Source organism: Ambystoma mexicanum, chromosome 8 (assembly GCF_040938575.1).
Source record: "Ambystoma mexicanum isolate Mex_15411 chromosome 8, UKY_AmexF1_1, whole genome shotgun sequence".
NCBI lineage: Eukaryota > Metazoa > Chordata > Amphibia > Caudata > Ambystomatidae > Ambystoma > Ambystoma mexicanum.
In genome coordinates, this window is record NC_090929.1 from 1,659,422,209 (window position 1) to 1,659,440,838 (window position 18,630).

The 18,630-nt window shown below is 46.5% G+C and overlaps 1 protein-coding gene across 1 annotated transcript in view; it reads right to left on the reverse strand.

Moving 5' to 3' along the window:
• Nucleotides 1-18,630, reverse strand: part of SFXN4 (sideroflexin 4) — a 225,772-nt gene that overhangs the window by 111,462 nt on the left and 95,680 nt on the right. The window contains exons 5-9 of the mRNA XM_069611928.1: nt 11,636-11,690; nt 7,442-7,467; nt 5,271-5,324; nt 5,063-5,122; nt 4,915-4,983 (exon numbers count right to left, since the gene is read on the reverse strand). Coding sequence (XP_069468029.1) covers nt 4,915-4,983; nt 5,063-5,122; nt 5,271-5,324; nt 7,442-7,467; nt 11,636-11,690 — 264 coding nt within the window. The remainder of the gene's footprint in view (nt 1-4,914; nt 4,984-5,062; nt 5,123-5,270; nt 5,325-7,441; nt 7,468-11,635; nt 11,691-18,630) is intronic.

Genomic DNA, 18,630 nt, shown 5'->3' on the forward strand with positions numbered 1-18,630 from the left:
CCCTCGGCATCATCCACAAAGCTTTCTGGGGCTTGGGACTGCTCTAACTCCAACTTTCTCTTCCAAAACATCTTCCTTCTCGAGCTCTCCGCTCATCCACCTCCAACTCTCTGAGGGTCAGACGCTTCTCCAAGCAGAGAGTTGGGGGCAGATCTTTCTCCTTGGCTGGGGTCTCCCTATGGAACCGCCTCCCTGCCGCTCTCAAACTTGAGCAGAACCACCTCCTGTTCCGGAAGCAACTCAAGGCCTTCCTTGTCGCTTCTGCTTTCTCTCTTCCTCTCCCGACTGCTCCACACACTGGTCACCCTCTGAACTCGGGCCCAGGTTCCTGCATGTTCAGTTGCCATTGCACTGCCTCAGGGCTCTCCAGCACCTAAGGGTCTATATCTGCAACCCTACAGTCCCTTCTCTCTGCACTTATGAGCCACCAGCAGGCTGTGCGTGTGAGTTAACTTCACTTCCCCCTTCCCCTCCCCCTGGCACATCTCCCCTACCCTCTTCCCCGCACTTGAGCAATCTGAATGACCCTTGCCCCCTTTTTGACAGCATTTATCAATGCCTCCTTCCAGTCTGGCCATGTCCCATCCGACCTTAAGGAGGCCTGGGTACGACCGCTCCTCAAAAAGCCATCTCTTGACCCTTCGGCACTGGGGAACTACAGGCCCATTACCACTGTCCCCTTCCTGCTCAAAGCAGCCTATGTGCAAGTCCAAAAATTCCTCGAGGACCACCGCCTTCTGAGCCTTTGGCAGTCTGGCTTCAGGCCACGACATGGGACCAAAACGGCCCTCCTCGACCTAAAAAATCAAATGGACGACATCAGAGACGCCGGCAAACCAGCGCTCCTTCTGCTCCTTGACCTATTGGCCGTGTTTGACCTCCTGGACCACAATACTCTCTGCCATCACCTTTCCTTTGCAGCCAACTTCTCCCCTAATGTGTGTGCGTGGATCACCTCATTTCTACAGGAAAGGGCCATGAAAGTCTTCTCCGACTCAGCGTGTGCCTCTCCTAGTCACATCAAGTGTGGGGTGCCTCAGGGCTCCTGCATCGCGCCCACCCTCTACAACCTATTTACTAGGCCCCTTTTCAACCTTTTTGACACCTTGGGCATCTCATATACCAACTACGCTGATGACATCCAGGTGCTCATCCCTCCCACAGGTGACTATGAGGCAGACTGGATCACCCTTCACTCCATCTACTGCACCATCCAAGTCTGGATGGCAGAAAATGGGCTGTGCCTCAACAGTGACAAAACCGAGCTTTTGCTCATTGGGTCACCAACCATCCTGGGTAACCTCGACAAGAACTATCGCTCCTTCACCATTGACAATATACCCATCGCTGTGTCCCATACAGTTAAAACCCTGGGAGTCTAGCTAGACTCTAATCTCACCATGAATAGGCAGGTCAACGCCATTGCTTCCTCATCGGCATACTACTCAAAACTGCTCAATGCAGTAAGACCCTTCTTAACCACACAGAACTGCCTTACCATCGCTAGGGCTACTATCGGCTCAAGACTGGACTACTGTAATGCTCTCCTCGGAGGGACATCTAGCAAAAACATTGCCAAACTCAAACTTGTCCAGAACAACGCCCTTAGGGCTGCCACAGGATTTCGTAAAAAAGGACCACATATCGGACCTGAGGAGACAGGTTCACTGGCTTCCCGTTAAACAGAGAATCATCTTCAAAATCCTCTCCATCACTCACAAATGCCTCCATGATCTGGCACCGCCCTACATCGCCCAGCGCATAGTCATGCCCACATCCACCATGCCATCAATGCTAGCCTACACCAACATGATCACCAAGCCCAAAACATGCAGAGTACGTGCAGGGGGCTCCAGCTTCCCAGCTATCGCTGCCACCCACTGGAACGCAGTACCTACACACATTAGGGTAATCGACTCACACCTAGCGTTCCGCAAAGCCATCAAAACCAGGCTATTTGTCTGAAATGTTAGTCCTAGCTCTTACTCTGTACTCTACTGAAACCAACCATGTTTGCCCAACTGTACTTTGTAACCTAGCACATATGATGTAACTAAGTAACCGCATGTCCTAATTGTATTCTTGCTTACGTACACTTTCGTGTAAAAAGCGCCTCAAAGCCTTTGGGCTGTAGTGCTCTCCACAAATGTAAAAATAAAAATAAAATAAAAACAAGGTCTAGTAAGATCGTAAAAGTGCTTGGGTACTCACATGTAGAGGGGATGGTGCGTAACATATGAATATCTTCCTAACAGAAGCCAGAGAGCGATCTGCCGCAGAGGAGACGCACAGAAGCAGAGGAGCTCTGACGCCAAGCCGAGGAACCAGTGCGAGAGTGCCAATGACCACGGAACAGTGGCTAAGCAGCCACCAGAACCACTGCCTCCTTGATGAGCAATAATACCTGAATCCATGTATGCAGCCTGCCCAAAGGAGAAGGATGAGGCCCAGTGAATGTCTGAATTACTCCAAAGAGGGGTGGGGCATTTACCACATACATGGGCAGGGAGCGTGAATACCCCATGCAGGGATCAAAAACCCAGCACACCCAGAAGGGGTGAGAATGTTGTAGGTCGCAAGCGGCCAGTATAATACTAGAGGGGGTGAGGATATTGTACTATGCCCAGAACGGGCTGAGAAACCTAGTATCCGTTAAGGGGGTGATAATATTGTAGCTTGCATGCGGCCACTGAAGCCAGATAACCCTAAAGGGGGTGATCCTGAAACTAAGGACATTTTGATATGATAAGATAGTTTATTTGTATAGCGCCTATAAACAATGTGTTTCAAAGCGCTTCAAGGCAAGGGAGGGAACAAGGGAAAATACAAACGGTGAACATTCTTACAGGCCTTGAACAATAAGAATGTGAAATTAACTATCATACTCGGCTTGATGACATTTCAGATAGTGCAAGAGCTAAGACACAGAAAGGAAGGTAGGAGGTGGGCTTGAAGGGAACAGGACCAGACAGGCAACTAACGTAGTAGGCCTGAGGACATTTATGATAGATCCGGAAGATTACAAGAGGAGAGGGTGAGGGGGGGGGGAAAGGAAGGAGAGGGACAACAAAAGCGACTATCGTACTAGGCCTGCCGACATTTCAGATAGTGCTGGAGAGGGAGTGAGAGGAAGAGAAATGAGAGGGGGGGAGAGGGGACAAACAATGTAGCTATCATACTATGTCCAAGGACAATTCTGATAGATTAAGTGCATAGAGTAAGGGGGGAGAAGAGAGAGGGAGAAAGTAGAGAACAAGAGTAAGCAGTGAAAAGAGTGGAGAAGCAAGACAGGAGAGACAATACAGTTGCAGGAGTCGGTAATGCACATAGTGTTGCAGGGAAACAGCAGAAACAAGACAGGATTCAGGAAGAAGATGGGCACAGCATGATATAGGATCACCAGGAGTACGTGATGCTGAGGAAGTCTGGCATGAGAATAGAGACGGGAGAAGCGCCAAGGGTCAAACGACTCCATAAAGTCCAAGTCAAGCATTTACAACAACACAGTGATGGCAGAGCAGTAGTGTATCAAGTCAACTCCTGGAGTGGAATGATTAAGGGGGCAGAGGGAGAGGGCTAAGGGGAATGGGAAGTAGGATAGTCATGAATAAGCAAGGCAGGAAGCACATGCATGCAAGAAGGGGGTGGCAACGGAAGGACATAGACCACAGAAAACCATGGGGGGCAAGGGAACAGCAGACAACATCACAGGCAAACATGGGGGGGAGCAAGGGACCATTGTACTACTCATGCTGCCAGTGAGGCCATATAGCCCAGCACGGGGTAACAGAGGGATAAGAAAGCTAGAAACACCCTGGAGGTGTAAACCGGTAGAGCCAAGACCCCAGAAGGGGATAAGAGTCCCGAGAGAGCCCAGGCAGGGCAAAGAACCCAAACGAGCAACAGAGGATTGAGAATCCTGATCAATCACTCAGGGAGCCAAAAGGTCAGGGTTGGATCAAAAAAACAAATCAGATAAGGAGTACCGAGATACCCTGGAGTGGTGAGGAAGCAATACCAGCTAGATAGAGGTTTAGGTCTTGTTGTTCCACACAAGTGACTGAACTACAAAACCAGGTATCGCTGCTGAAGTCTGAATAAACTATTTTAGAGGGGGTCAGGAGTCCCCTTCTATAGAGAGCCAAGAGAGACATTGAACCTGCTTTGAACTATACCAGCAGGCTGAGGATTGAGTTAAACAGGAAAGAATTGGAGATATAATTGGGTGGGAGTCAAGCACCAGCCAGCCCAAGCCAAGAGGGGAGTTGAACACTTATATAGGCTCATTAATGTTTCTTTGCTATTAGTAGTAGTTTCAGACAGAAGGCAAGACATCCTGCCAAGCAGCCTTTTATTATTTTGTAGCACGGGGAACCAACATCACAGAGGGAGGGCTAGGACAGGTATTTCTTTGCTTTAATAAACCTAAATCATTTGAGAAACGTGTCTTCAAGTCTTTCTCCTATGGCTGACTTACGACAGCCCCTAAGGTGTGCTCAAAGAAAAATCCCCCCTCCTTGAGTGAACACCCGGATTGGGCCCAGAGCAGAGAGCTGGCTTACAGTGTAGACTGCATTCTTTGCAAACCTTTTGTGTGGCTGATATTCCCAGGGTTTCTGCCCCCTAACACTACTCCCCTTTGACGCACTGCGTGAGAAATGAAGGAAAGTGCCCCATAGTACATGTCCCAGTGGGCTCTCCGAAGAGTGACCGCAGGGTGTAAGGTGCGGCAATGCGGCAATGGATGCGAGCCAGGGGAACTCTGGGGGGGATTTCCCATATAGCACCTCTAGAAGTGCCATCACAAAGCTGGTGGCTTTTACTGCCACTTGGAAACACAGTGTTCCCTCTATAGTTTCAGCATAGGTGACTCCATCACAACAAATTAGTAGAAAATGAACTTGTTGGACCTACCCCCACAACTGTTGTGAACGAGATTGATGCCAGGAGGAGGATCCGTTGCTTTGATTGAAGCTTCTCCGGCTGCAAAGAGACAACAGAGCATGGTCATTGATTGCCCCTTTGCAAACACATGACCGTTCCAAGTATGCATGCAACGTACCTTGTTGGTGCCGTTTCCATTGGCCAGATTGAAGCCAGCACTGTATGTCTGAAAAAGCAGCTGGAGAGAGGGAGGATAACACACAGACAACAAGTTTAGGGTTCTGACCTCAGGCACTTATTGGAAAAACACTTTAAAGAAAAAAGGGTGGTGTATGCAGTTAGGTGGCGTGCTTCAGGACAGAAAAAGAACGAGAATGCAGGCCTACCTGCCAGAAAAACAAGGGCTTCATTCCTTGGTAAGGCAGTAAAGTTGCAATGACCTTTAGGGTGTAGAAATGAAATATGCATGAACATCACAAACTTATCATGAGAATACTGCAGGCAAAAATAACAGATGGGCAGAGGGAAGGGTAGCAGAGCTTAGTAAGAGTCGGATCCTTTTGAGGGGAGCTAACTGGAGTCCTAACCCCTGGACGCAGATAAGCAGCGGTCAGCGTGGTGAGGCCACAGAGATTTGATCAATGACTAGAGTGTAAGCATGTGGTAGGGGATTCAGCGGCAGCCTAGGATACAAGGGCTTCCAAGGAATATGGTGACAGACAAGGATCTGGGGAGATAAGTGATCGGAGGCCATGGAGGAGATGCTGCGACAGACAAGGATATCAAGTGACTGGGTGGGGAAAGGGGTCTTGTAACAAACCAGGATTTGAGGGCATCAAGACCGGATGACAGATATGGATGTGTGACAGGTACTGACTGCAGGCCACTGAGAGGCACTAGTGACAGTGAATGGGCCTCTACCATTGGAACAAACCATGGCAACCTCACTCCTGGGTCAGCACAGTGAGACCAGTACAGAGTTCAGAGCATGGATCCGACTTGGAAATGCTTTCTCCTCAACGAGAACTGTATGATGGCTATGTATTAAAGTACTGTGCTAAGGCATATTGGCACATGTATTCCATTATAGACCCCCTCTCAGCCTATCAGAATCCTCATAATGCCACCTATCATCTCTGCTCTTAACCTTGTACTAAACATGTATTCCATTATAGACCCCCTCTCAGCCTATCAGAATCCTCATAATGCCACCTATCATCTCTGCTCTTAACCTTGTACTAAACATGTATTCCATTATAGACCCCCTCTCAGCCTATCAGAATCATCATAATGCCACCTATCATCTCTGCTCTTAACCTTGTACTAAACATGTATTCCATTATAGACCCCCTCTCAGCCTATCAGAATCCTCATAATGCCACCTATCATCTCTGCTCTTAACCTTGTACTAAACATGTATTCCATTATAGACCCCCTCTCAGCCTATCAGAATCCTCACAATGCCACCTAACAGCTCTGCTCTTAACCTTGTACTAAACATGTATTCCATTATAGACCCCCTCTCAGCCTATCAGAATCCTCATAATGCCACCTATCATCTCTGCTCTTAACCTTGTACTAAACATGTATTCCATTATAGACCCCCTCTCAGCCTATCAGAATCCTCACAATGCCACCTAACATCTCTGCTCTTAACCTTGTTCTAAACACTCAGAGTTGAGCAGCAGCATAAACTCATTAACTAACACTTTTAGTTGTTCAACTCTGTGTCCTAATACTCTTACAGGCCTCAGAAGGGGTTAGGATTGCTTGGGGTAAGGGCCACTCCCGTACTTATAGCTTGGGGGCAGGCCATTATCACGATATCCTAAACCCCTTTGTTGGTGGGTAAGCCTTCATTAACAGAGAGAGCATTCGAATTGCTGGCTCCTTTCAAAACAAGAAGGTTGGTACAAAACTATTTAACTATTTAATACATTAGAATCATCCCAGGATAATTTAAATATACAAGTTATTCCGTCATTGATACACACTTCAAACAATATTTATATTATTTGGCGACTAATTAAAATCCCATGTCAAGACCATATCAATCTATACAAATTGTGTTATTTTTCCTCTTTATAACTTGTAGGTAGTTTTTCGGCCATACTCAAATGATCTACTTTATATACCCGCTTGCCCATTAGTTTCATATTCTAGATAAAGCAGGGGTCTATGTCCTTTGGCTCTCCAAATGTTTTGCCCTACAACTCCCATCATACCTACACAGCATAGTGGATGGGGAGGATCATGGAACTCATAGTCCAAAAACATCTGGTGAGCCACAGGTTGCCGAGCCCTGAGATAGGGCATAAGAGAAACAGATGTTCAGCAGATTCGATGTATGTTTTACATAGGCTACAAATTCAGTCACACGTGGGATGATAGTGAGACGCATTGGTGCAAGCAGGCAGCGGGAGACTGTGACCTACAGGTGGGCATTCCCCGTCACAGCTCCAATGCACGAAGATAGTTTAACACATGGAGCTCACTTTCAGCTGTCGAGGCCGTCACCCCGGGGTCTCTGGCTAAGCAGCCTGCTCAAACTACTCACCAGAGGTGCTCCTATGGGCAGAAAAGCTGCAATGAGAAAAGGCGTGGTCAGTGCACAAGACAGAAATGAGAAAATGTGCAACAACCCCAGCGGCGTCTTCCAGTCTCAGAAAGAAGGATCGACATGGGAGAGGGATACATTGGAAAGTAATGTGAAATCGAAATGGCATGGTTGGAAGTGCAGAAAATAAGAAACATGTTACAAAGTTTGCATTAATCAGGCTGGTACTCTTACTGATGACATTCCTACCCACACTGGTGTGAAGCAGGGGTGTAACCTCGCTTCGACCCTTTTCAATTTGTATTTGTCCGACATCGACACCATATGGTCTCATATCATCACTTATACTATTATGATGGGTCATCTCCGCCTGCATTGGTTAGCATTCGCAGATGACCTCACCTTCTTTGACAGGACTCCCTATGGGCTGCAAAATAAGCTGGATGCCTTATCTCTCTATGCCTCTAAGCATAACCTTAAAGCCAACCCTGCAAAATCCAAGATCCTTATATTCTTGGGTAGCAAAAAGATTCCTTCGTTCACTTGGACACTGAATGGCTCGCCCATAGACAAGTCTTCTGACATTCGTTATCTGGGATACAACTTGTCAGACGTTTCATCTATTGCACATTGGCATAACTCCCTAAAATTAAAATCTTGACCATTGACCTCGCAACTAACCATAATTTACAGAAGACTATGCAAGTTTTCTCTTTCACCTGCAATTGATTTTTATTCGCTTAAAGCAGAAACGATTATGTTGGACATGTGCCTGTGCGACATTGATCTTGATCACATATTAAACTCTATCCAAGAACAAATGTGGAAGCAAACTCTAGCATTGGCTAATTCTATACCCAATGCTTGCATACGTCATGAACTGGGCTTATTTTCATTATCCGCTCGATTTCAATGGAGGCAACTTAACACCTATGCTCGAATCCTGCTACCACCGCGAAATTCCTTATATGAAGATCTCTCTAAAATGCATAGAAACTTGGAACCTAATTCCATGGCACGCTTTGATAGCAGAATGAGAATGATAATGGACAAAATAAGTATCACATCTAATGATCTCCTTGAACGTCCAGCATATGCCAAAAAGAAGCTTTATGAGTTTGACTAGATGCGTACTATTGAAGAACTTGGGTGTCATGGCTAAATCTTGGATATCCTCCATTTTGCCCTTCAAGATGGTGGAGAGTCCTGTTGTTGACAGTCTAGTCCTCCTGAAAGCTTCAGGCACTGAGACTCGGCCCACATTACCAAGGAACACTTATCAGGCATCCATGGCAACCCCCAGGCGCGTTGCTACTCCGTCTGATCAACGCTTCATAAGTTCGCTTCACATTTCTGTGATAACTTCTTTTCTTGTTCGTTGTGAGATTCTGCCTAAGTGTTCATCTGTCCTGTTTTCGATCCTTTTGATTCTTTAGGAAGAATCCTCCCTCTCTAGCGATCCTCAAATCGTGCAGACTACACAGACTGCACCGTATTCACTGAGTGCTTTCTTCCTCCATTCTTTGCTGACTTCTGGAAAGCGACGCGGCCACTACCGCTGCGCAGCCCCAATACTAACGCCCTTCAGTAGCACACGTTATCGAGGCACGGGTATGTAATCACCCGCACCTTGTCAAACATTTGTATACCGGCGGCCATAGATTTCTCAGCACTTATCTTTTCTTGTGTTTTCTCGTGTGCTGCGGACAGACACTGGGATCTGCAGTGAATTATCCATTAGCCCTCACTAAACAAATGAAGACTGAAAGTCAGGTAATCTTCTACGTTCCTTTAGAAGAGACATCAGACTAACCTTTTCCACGTCTCTTACTCTGCTGCAATCTTTTCCCCTTTGATTCTCACAGACACCGTTACGAAATTACCGTAACATCCAAAAAAGACGAGACGTCTCAATTCCATTCAGGCATTGAAAAGGTATAGCTGTTAACTTAAGGACTCTTTCTTGCTATCCTTTGTATACTTCTGTCAGGCGTCTCCGCCCTTCTGACTACTCTCTTTATTATCCTCTGTATTAGACGGTAGATGAATCAGACGTAACTCCCAGCATTTTCCGCCAGTCTCCACATCATCCTATAGAAAATTGAAGGGAGCTGACAGAACCTCACGTCCAACCAGACTACAAGCATCATCCAGTCGCCAGCTACGACAGGGTTTTATTCCCCAGACGGTTTCCCTGGGATTCTCTCACTCTTTAGGCATTTTTAGAACCGCCCAAGGGGGTCAGAGTTTCCTAGGTAAACTTACCATTCTCACCAAATCACGAATTCTCCTGATCAGGTTAGTAAAATATGTTCTTCTGGTGAATGATTGTTATTGTAAAACTATTAACCTAACATTGGGGCTCTTAAAGCATATCAAGAGTTTGCCAAATTTACGTGAATAGGGCTTCCGAGTCAGATGTACCTCACATGATTTCCCTATGAAAAATTGCGTTACACACTCTTGAACATGCCAAATACTGGAGACAAGTGAACCTCGAATCTTCTCCAACATGTCGATTCTGTAAACACCACTCTCAAATCGAAACACTGAAACACCTAGTGATATAGTGTCCACATTATGCAACATTGAGAATTGCACTACTTGGTGAGGCAAGCATAGGAAGTTCCATTTCGTCTAGAGAATGGTTATGGTCAAGATGTATGCTAGGAACTAATAAAGCCTTCCTCCTCTCTCTTGCCCGCATGTTGATTCTAATTGACGCTAATTTGTCTGATTCTGTCACCTAAGTATGTTGGTTGGACTTATCTAACTGTTTGACCTCAAATGCTTTACTTTTCTATTCTGTACATGGGTCTGATGAACTAATAATCTTTCTTATGCGAGCAAATGTTTTTTAAAGAAGCAGCATCCCGCGTGGATGGAGGCTACTCTCCCCTAGTTGCATATTCAAATTTGTTATAAAGACATTCTAATGTATCTTTGTCGGAAACACAGGTGTATTTTGTGGCTCTTACTTACATAGATATTGCATTTAAAACCATAAGATATATAAATGCAAGATCTCTATTAATATCGATTTGCACTTCAATAAGACAGTCTTTGCGCAAGATATTACTATTTTAATTTTGCCGTATTCCATTGCTTTGTAGCAATCATTTATATTCCTTTTTTGTTTTTTTCTGTTTGCTCTTTTCATATTTTTGTTTTTGTTTTTTTGTTTGTTTAATCTTGCTACTTTAATTGGACTCTCTTATTATGACCTGTTGTATTTGAGAATTTTATGACACTTCTATTTTGTAACAACTTTGTAAATATTAACTTTTGTAAAGGTTTCTTGTCAACCAAGAACAAATAAAAAAATATTTTCTTTAAAGAAAATATAAAGGAACTAGGCTAGTGTGTGGAGTTGTTATGTGCACAGCAATTTGCCTAAATTCACAGGGGTATATAAAAAAGCTCTCTAGAATTCTGGCCTGAAGGATCTGTGGGGCTTGCCGATTAAGGAAGTGAAGTTTTGTTAACACACGTTTGATAGTATGATCTTGAGAAAAATATTTCTTCCTCTACTGGTGCTTTGGCTCTTCAATTACACACAATGGGTAACTAACAATGGAATGGAAACCCAACTAGAAAGATGTACAGAGGGTTTGGCATATTTAACACTTTCCAATCTATAACTTAATGTGGTTTCAAAGTCACCATAAGTGGAGATGTTTGCACAGATGTGAGTTTCAAACGAGCTGTACATAGGTTATGAAGGTACACCTCATGGATGGACACCGAACATGGCAAAAGCATGATCCCTTGCAGAGGAAATGTACCTCCCTCTGGGGAATGGGTCAAGACTGAATTTGCACATGATCAGTCACCCTTGCAAACAGGCTGAAAAACAATGAAATGAAAAGATACCTAGAGCAATTCCTACTACTCATGACAGGTGCCATGATTTCCAATCCATCGCTTTGTGGTTGTTTTGTTAAAGAAGCCGAATTTGGGGATGTGGGTTCTGACCTTGGTGAGCCAATACTTTTACAAAATAACTCTTGCTCTACTGGTGTGAGCCAGATGGGAGGTGGGCCGGCCCGGCAGCTGGTGGCCGATACTAGTCTGGCCGGCCTAGCCTGCATTTCAGAAGCACTGGCATGGTTGACTATATCCAGGCTTCTTAATCAACAAGATTGCCTCCAAACTGGGAGCGGAAATGTACAGCAGAATATGAGTGGGACTCACCAGGAGGCCGGAACAGGAGCGGGATGAGGCTGCCGGTATCTGGATGCAGGGAAGCCTAGTACAACAGCAGAAACAGACAGAACTTCAGTGTCCAAACTAATTATTTTGATGGACAGGCAAGTGCAACCACAGAGATAAACCAACAGCATATGCACACGCAGCCCATGGACCCCACAGATATGTGAATGAAAACACGTATGCAAGTCCAGCATGTCTTACAATCATCCTCAGGGTGGCAGGGCTCAGACATATCATCTGTAATGGTTTTCATTTTTTGGTTGGAAAATATCCTGTCTAACATGTTTCGGTCACAAGTCCCTTTTTCCTGTGTTAATATCAATGTTAATGGGAAGGGCCTGATGGAGCGGAGAGTTGCAATCCTCATCTGTGCTCTCACAATGAATTGTCATTTGTCCTTCCACTTCTAGTCCCTTACAGCCAATCCTCATCTGTGCTCTCACAATGAATTGTCATTTGTCCTTCCACTTCTCGTCCCTTACAGCCAGCTGTCTCATATACAAAGCTGCTGCCAGGCACTATTCTGCCTTCCTGGCAGACAATGCCACCATCTGTGGCAGTCATAGCATCGCTAGAAGTCAGTACCTGGCCCAACTGGAGAAGCAGAAATGCAAAAAAGCAAGAAGCAGGAATAAAGCATTCTAGAGCTGTGCTCCCAGACTACAGAACCTCACGGCCAGAAACATCAGACTCTCTTCCACTCTCATGCCATTAAAAAAGCAAAGCAAGAATTCTTTGCACCTTGTAGGAGATGCCCCCTGAACACACCCAGTGCAGTATCTCTCCCGATGACCACCACACCCACTCCCGAGGCTACCAGAAGATCCTCTGTGGTCACATACCTGGCTACAAACCTTCTGCAATACCAAGCGAGACTGTAAAATGCTCCCAGGTGGTCCGAGCGGTGGGTGTCTCCCAATCAAGAACCACTTGGACCTTTGCCTGGAAAGGCTTAACTTTGCCCGCACCAGTTGACTTTCACCCGACATTGGCCCACCTAGCACTTAGAAGTCTTAATGGCAACTCTTAAAATGAACTTTCAAAATCAGCCCTAAAGAGAGATTCTGAGAGGCCACAATATTCTGGTGAACAGGAAAGGACACTAATGTTTAGCCCAACTCTACCAAGGTAGTGTGAGTGAGCAGGAAGGCTTAGATTTAGGAGGGTGTGAGAGTGGTGAAGGGTTCATTTCAGCACACACATAGCACTTTCATTAACGCAGGTTAGGGAGAACGTAGAAAAATAGCTACATTTATTTTGGCGTTGGGCAACTTTTTTATCAATGAAAAATCACAGGTAAGTAGATAACGTATCTATCACTCATAAATACACATTCACCTTCGGAGTAGAAATGTGCTGGGCAAAAGGCAGGTCCACAGCACTTTCGCCGGCATGAAAATGTACCCTGCTGCCAATGTCGACATTTGCATGGTGGCGGGAAACAGCGGCGGCGGAAACGCAGGTTGCGTTCGGCCCCTTCTCGCCGCCATGCAAATGGCCACAAAATGTGGGGTGACGTGAATGAAAGGTGTAAAAGCCTTACAAGGTCATTCCCGTTACACCACGGAGAAAAATTGAGCTCCAGTAGGATTACAATTATTAGAACACTGTAGAAGAGTAAAGCAAGTGAAGAAAAAGAAAAATGGTAAGGAATGACCCACATTGAGAACATGTAGCTGTAAAATAAAGGAGTAGAACATCCAATGCACAGCCGTATAAAATGAGGCTCTACAATGTAAAGGCCCTTCTCTGGCTAGGGGAGATGAGCCTACTGTCCTACACTTGAACCCCATTGCAGGAGGATAGGAGTCTAAAGTAGACTGAACACGTTTTGACAAAGCCAAGAGGCAGTTTGTAAGTGTTTCAAGGGCCAAGAACAAGGGAGAAAAGTTCTTATATGTTTCTCACCCAATCCACCACATAACCGGAAGTCTAAGGGGGGATCCTTGACCAGAACTTTACTGATCATGGCCACGCAAGTGAGAGTTATTTCAGGCTTTGCACACGTTAATCCCCATGCAGAGGGCGAGGGGGGCAGGGGGGACTAGTATGTAAACTGACCCCCTGTGCACAGATTCAGACAGAAACCACTTTGAAGGCATCTGAGGTCACTGAGCCCACTTGCTTCGTGTCTTGATTCCACCTCCAGCAGCAGCTCTGGGGGTCAGAGGTGACAAGGTCACTTTCGGTGTCTGGATTTAGCTCCGTCTAGTCAGCGGTTCTGCTCTCTGGCAGGACAGTTCCTGGCACAACTGGTTAGCTGGACTACCATGGCACGATGAAGAGAGGACCACCATTAGGTCAGTGACCTTAGGGGACTTCCCAGTACACGAAGGAGGTGGAGAACAATGGCCACAACAATCAGGTGCCTGGAATTGATACACATGGCAGAAACAAAGAACAGACAAGGTCCATCTTTATGTTGGAGAGCTGCCATCATTAGTCGAGGGTCTGCAGAGCCCCACATCCGAACTTGTGATCATGACCGGTGCAGCAAGGTAGCCCAGGAGGAAGCTGGTCAGCCCACAGTATGGCTCCCGGACATTTCTGAAAGCTTATAAAAGATGGATTTTCGGGCAGGGTGCGAGACTGGTTGTTCGCATTGGTTCAGTTGTCAAAACACTGATAAAGACCTTTTGGAGATCAGCAAAGGAGCAGTGCTTTGCCCTGATGGTTGAAGACAATGCTGGATGGTTGCAACAACGAGGTCCGGGTGTACAGAGGGTGGCTCCTCTTCAAAGGGATCTCAGCTCCATCGACAATCTGAAGAATGGCTGCAGGAGGAGTCCTTTTAAAATAAATTTGAGATAAGTCGCCCCCAGCTCCTCCAATGGTACAGATATGCACCATTCCAACTTGCAGGGATTGTCCAATCATGCACAGCTTCGGGTCACCACATGTGCCCAGGAACAGACACACCTTGGCCAGGATGTGGACTGGGGCCAGACAGTCTCAGCCCCCACATCCAGCTACAGACACACACCACTGCTTTGCCCTGGAAAACGGGGGGCTTTGCCTCGGAAAGGACTTACTCTATATGGTAAAACCGGCCCTGGGATGGCACAAAGAAGGGCAAAAGACATGTGAAAATCTCACGGCACCACCATTTTAGAGTATATTGCACTCTAAAAGGCATTGTGTAGTAAAATGCAAAACTGCATGAGAGAATGTAAAATAAAATGGTAGAAAGGTATCCGCTTCGACCAGCCAGTCTTGGACACATCATGCAAGTAACCATAAAGTTACTAAAGACAAAGAAAGGGGCACACAGTATCCCCACTCCACCTCACTGAAAGGTGATGCATGCAGTGTAAAACAAACAAGGAATTTCAGAATAGCCGACATAGTCCAAATGTACTCATGGACTGATCTGTGTCCCAAAACAGATGAGCTTAGCAAGGAAAGTAAAGCAGAAGGCTGAAATGTTAGGTCAGGTGCAAAACAACTGCAAGATGTTGGGGGGTTCCATAGATTTCTATGGAGGGAAAGAAGCAAAAAGAAAATATTTCCTTACAGCAAACTTAGCTCGCTTGAGTTCCTGCAACATTTTGTATCAATGTGTTCATTTGTGTAATAATAAAGCTGCCATTTGTATCATGAATGACATTACAAAGGATAGACTACAGATAGGACATAGCCCCTAGTTACATTGAGTGAGAACTTACTAGAGGGGGTGGGGGCTTGCACAGAGAGAGTGGGCCTGGGACAGTGAACAGGGAACTGGCATAAACAAGATGAACGAGAGAGAGGTGACAAAGACGAGCAGTTGAGCAAGCTAAGAAAGGCGAGGCCAGAGAGGACAAAGAAGCTTGAGGAATTGGCAAGCATGGCAGCTCGGATGGGGAGAATGGGAGACCAGACAGACAAGAGAGCTCCGACCCTGGATGGTGACCTAACCAAAGAGTGAGAACGTCTGGTGCCGAGTTAACAGCAAGTGGAGTGAGACCACTCAGAGGTGAAATGAGCGCTATATCCCTGAGCGAGTAAGAGGGTCCCTGGAGGCTGAGTTTGGGTGGCAAAAAGCGAGCTCGGTGCTACATCCCTGAGACTGTATTTGGAGCAGGGATTCAGAGGGCGACCACTACCTATACTAGGTCGGAATACCCCGATACACTATAGGATTTCCTATGCTTTTTGTGAGATTGTTCAGACAGAAGACAATTTTTCTCTTTTATAGAGAACCCCTAATATTCTTCAAGCATCTATCCTATTTGCCATCCTGACAAGAGCAAAGTCTAATTAAAGCTTATATCCTTTGTCCGGTTGTTTCCACAGTGTCAAAAAGGAAGTTGAAAAATGCTCGAATCTACTTATGCCCGCGGCACGCTCCTGGAAGCAAACAAACATGGCGGGTATGGAGGAAATCCCACTTTTACCTCCGGGGCTGATCTTGTCTGCTCGCCATCTTGTTGGACCACTTTCTTCATTTGAATCCCTCTAAGACTGAGGTTCTTTCAATCCCTATGCTGGTATACCTGCCCCCCCCCTCCCTCCTATTTCTATTTCTTTCCCTCCCAACTCTCTACCCATTTCATCTTCTGCTCTAACCTCAGCGTATACTTTGACTCGTCTCTTACTTTCTCTCCACAAATCTCTGTTCTCTCTCCCTCATGCCGACTCCACCTTTTGTATATTCGGAAAGCTAGACCCTTTCTTTCATTTCATGCTACGAAGCTACTTGGAAAAAAATGATTATTAGGGTATTGTATTTATATAGTTTTACAAAGGTAGCGGGCGCCCCTCGCTTAGAGAGGCATCAGCTTCACCTCACTGATGATCCCCAACAAGGGTGAAACACGTGTATGGGGTTGCTGGTGGTACTCTCGTTCAGATTGGAATTGCCATTGTATTTCGGTGCTGGACTGCCCCTGGGCAGGACAAAGACTGATATGCAAATGGATATTTCCCATCTGTGAAAGGCACAGTGAGTAAAAGCAGTGGCTGCGAACTCTCAAGTGGTTAATAACCACTGAACAGGTTATCATGTCTGTTCTTGCGAGAGAGGGGCGCCCGCTACCTTTGTAAAACTATTTGTTAAGGAACCTGGGATTGGTAACCCTAGGTCTCCTGGGGGCAACCAGACGTGGTCTCCCTCTCACTGTGCTTAGAGAGGCATCAGCTTCACCTCACTGATGATCCCCAACAAGGGTGAAACACGTGTATGGGGTTGCTGGTGGTACTCTCGTTCAGATTGGAATTGCCATTGTATTTCGGTGCTGGACTGCCCCTGGGCAGGACAAAGACTGATATGCAAATGGATATTTCCCATCTGTGAAAGGCACAGTGAGTAAAAGCAGTGGCTGCGAACTCTCAAGTGGTTAATAACCACTGAACAGGTTATCAGGCCTTGTTCTTGCGAGAGAGGGGCGCCCGCTACCTTTGTAAAACTTGTATTTATATAGCACGGACCTAGCCTCAGGAAGCAACGAGCGCTTTACAATCACAGGGGGAAAAAACACAGGGAAGGAAGACGAGAAAAAAGGAGCAGGGAGATAATAGGGGCATGTGGGCAACTGGCAGCATGGGCGGGGGAGAGACAGTGGGGAGCAGATCGCCGAATCTCAGGTAGGGTGGAGAGTGCAGGGTGTGTGGACATAGGTGTTAAGAAGGAGGTGTTAAGTTACTTGTACCCTCAGTCATCTTCTCTCATCTTTTTTACTGCTCCAGTCTTCTTCTTGGCCTGCTGGTCTCCCATCTTGCCCCGAGGAGTTCAATCTAATATTCCTCCATTTGTGTCCTTGTCTCTCTGTCTTCTCATAATTCCAACTCCTCTGCCCTCGTTTATCTTCACTGGCTCCCTTTTCACGGCCGCTTGCTCTTCAGTTTCCTCTGCTTGGTCTTTAAATCCCTTCATAAATTGTCTCCTCCCTATCTCTCTTCACTTCTATACTTCTATTCACCGCTGAGATCCCTACACTCTGATTCTTCTCATGGTTCCTCGCCCTCCACCCGGCATCCCCGGCTTACCGTTTCCGCTGCCCGATATCCCAGTATTACGGGTATATTACGAGTGGAGGATGAAAGATAATTTCCATTCCGATGGAGTCTCCATGGGATGGGAACCACTGATACACCAGTGCCGTTGGTAAGGGTATCAAACTACAGGGAACCAGTGTGATCCAGGGCCCAGACTGGGAATCCAGGCTAAGGCAGAAGGTCTGATCAGGCTAAGAGGACGGCAGCTGCCAGGGGCCAGACAGAGCGGTAGAAAGGTTACTGAAGCAAGTCAGAGGTGCTATAACCCTAGAACAGGTATAGCGAGCAGGGCGCTGTACCCCCAAGTCCCAGAGGAGTGGAATCAGATCTGCTTGATCCAGAGAACCGTAGAAGTAGTAACCAGATTGAGACGGGGAGTTAAATCACATCCAGGATTTCTCGGGTAGGGGGAAAGAACCTACCCGAGATGCCCCAGGAGGGACAGCTAAGGAAGTCCCTAGGGCAGGAGGGGGAGCTATAGCTCCTGAGGACACAAGTAGTCCAATGAGCAGACTGCGATAAGGGTCTCAGAGGATCGGACACCCCACGACCGGCAGAAGTGTGCAGGGACACTATGATTAACTCTGAGGGACTTTGCAGCCTTGAATACTAGAGCAGGGCCTGGCCTTCGGGACTCGCAGCTTCTCTGGGCGTACACGATCTTGCATTGGCCCTTACCTTTCCTACTACGACCAACACTGCTTCACTTACTAGCTATATAACTTCTAATGATACAAACATCCAATGCACTCATACTGGATGAAGTCCCTTTCTCTGGCACTCATGCTTGTCAGAATACCTGATGTGATAAGCATGAGGGCCTTAGTCACTAGTGGGGCATGTAGCTTGGTGACAGTATAGCCTTGCCACCCATCCTCTACAGAGGCTCTGCCATGGCGCACGAGGTGTGCAGGATCGCAGTCATGGCACCCAGGCTTGGAAAGCTCACCATGATGGTACTGGAAGTGGACAGTGTTACTGCCATGTCTTGCAGTTCTCAA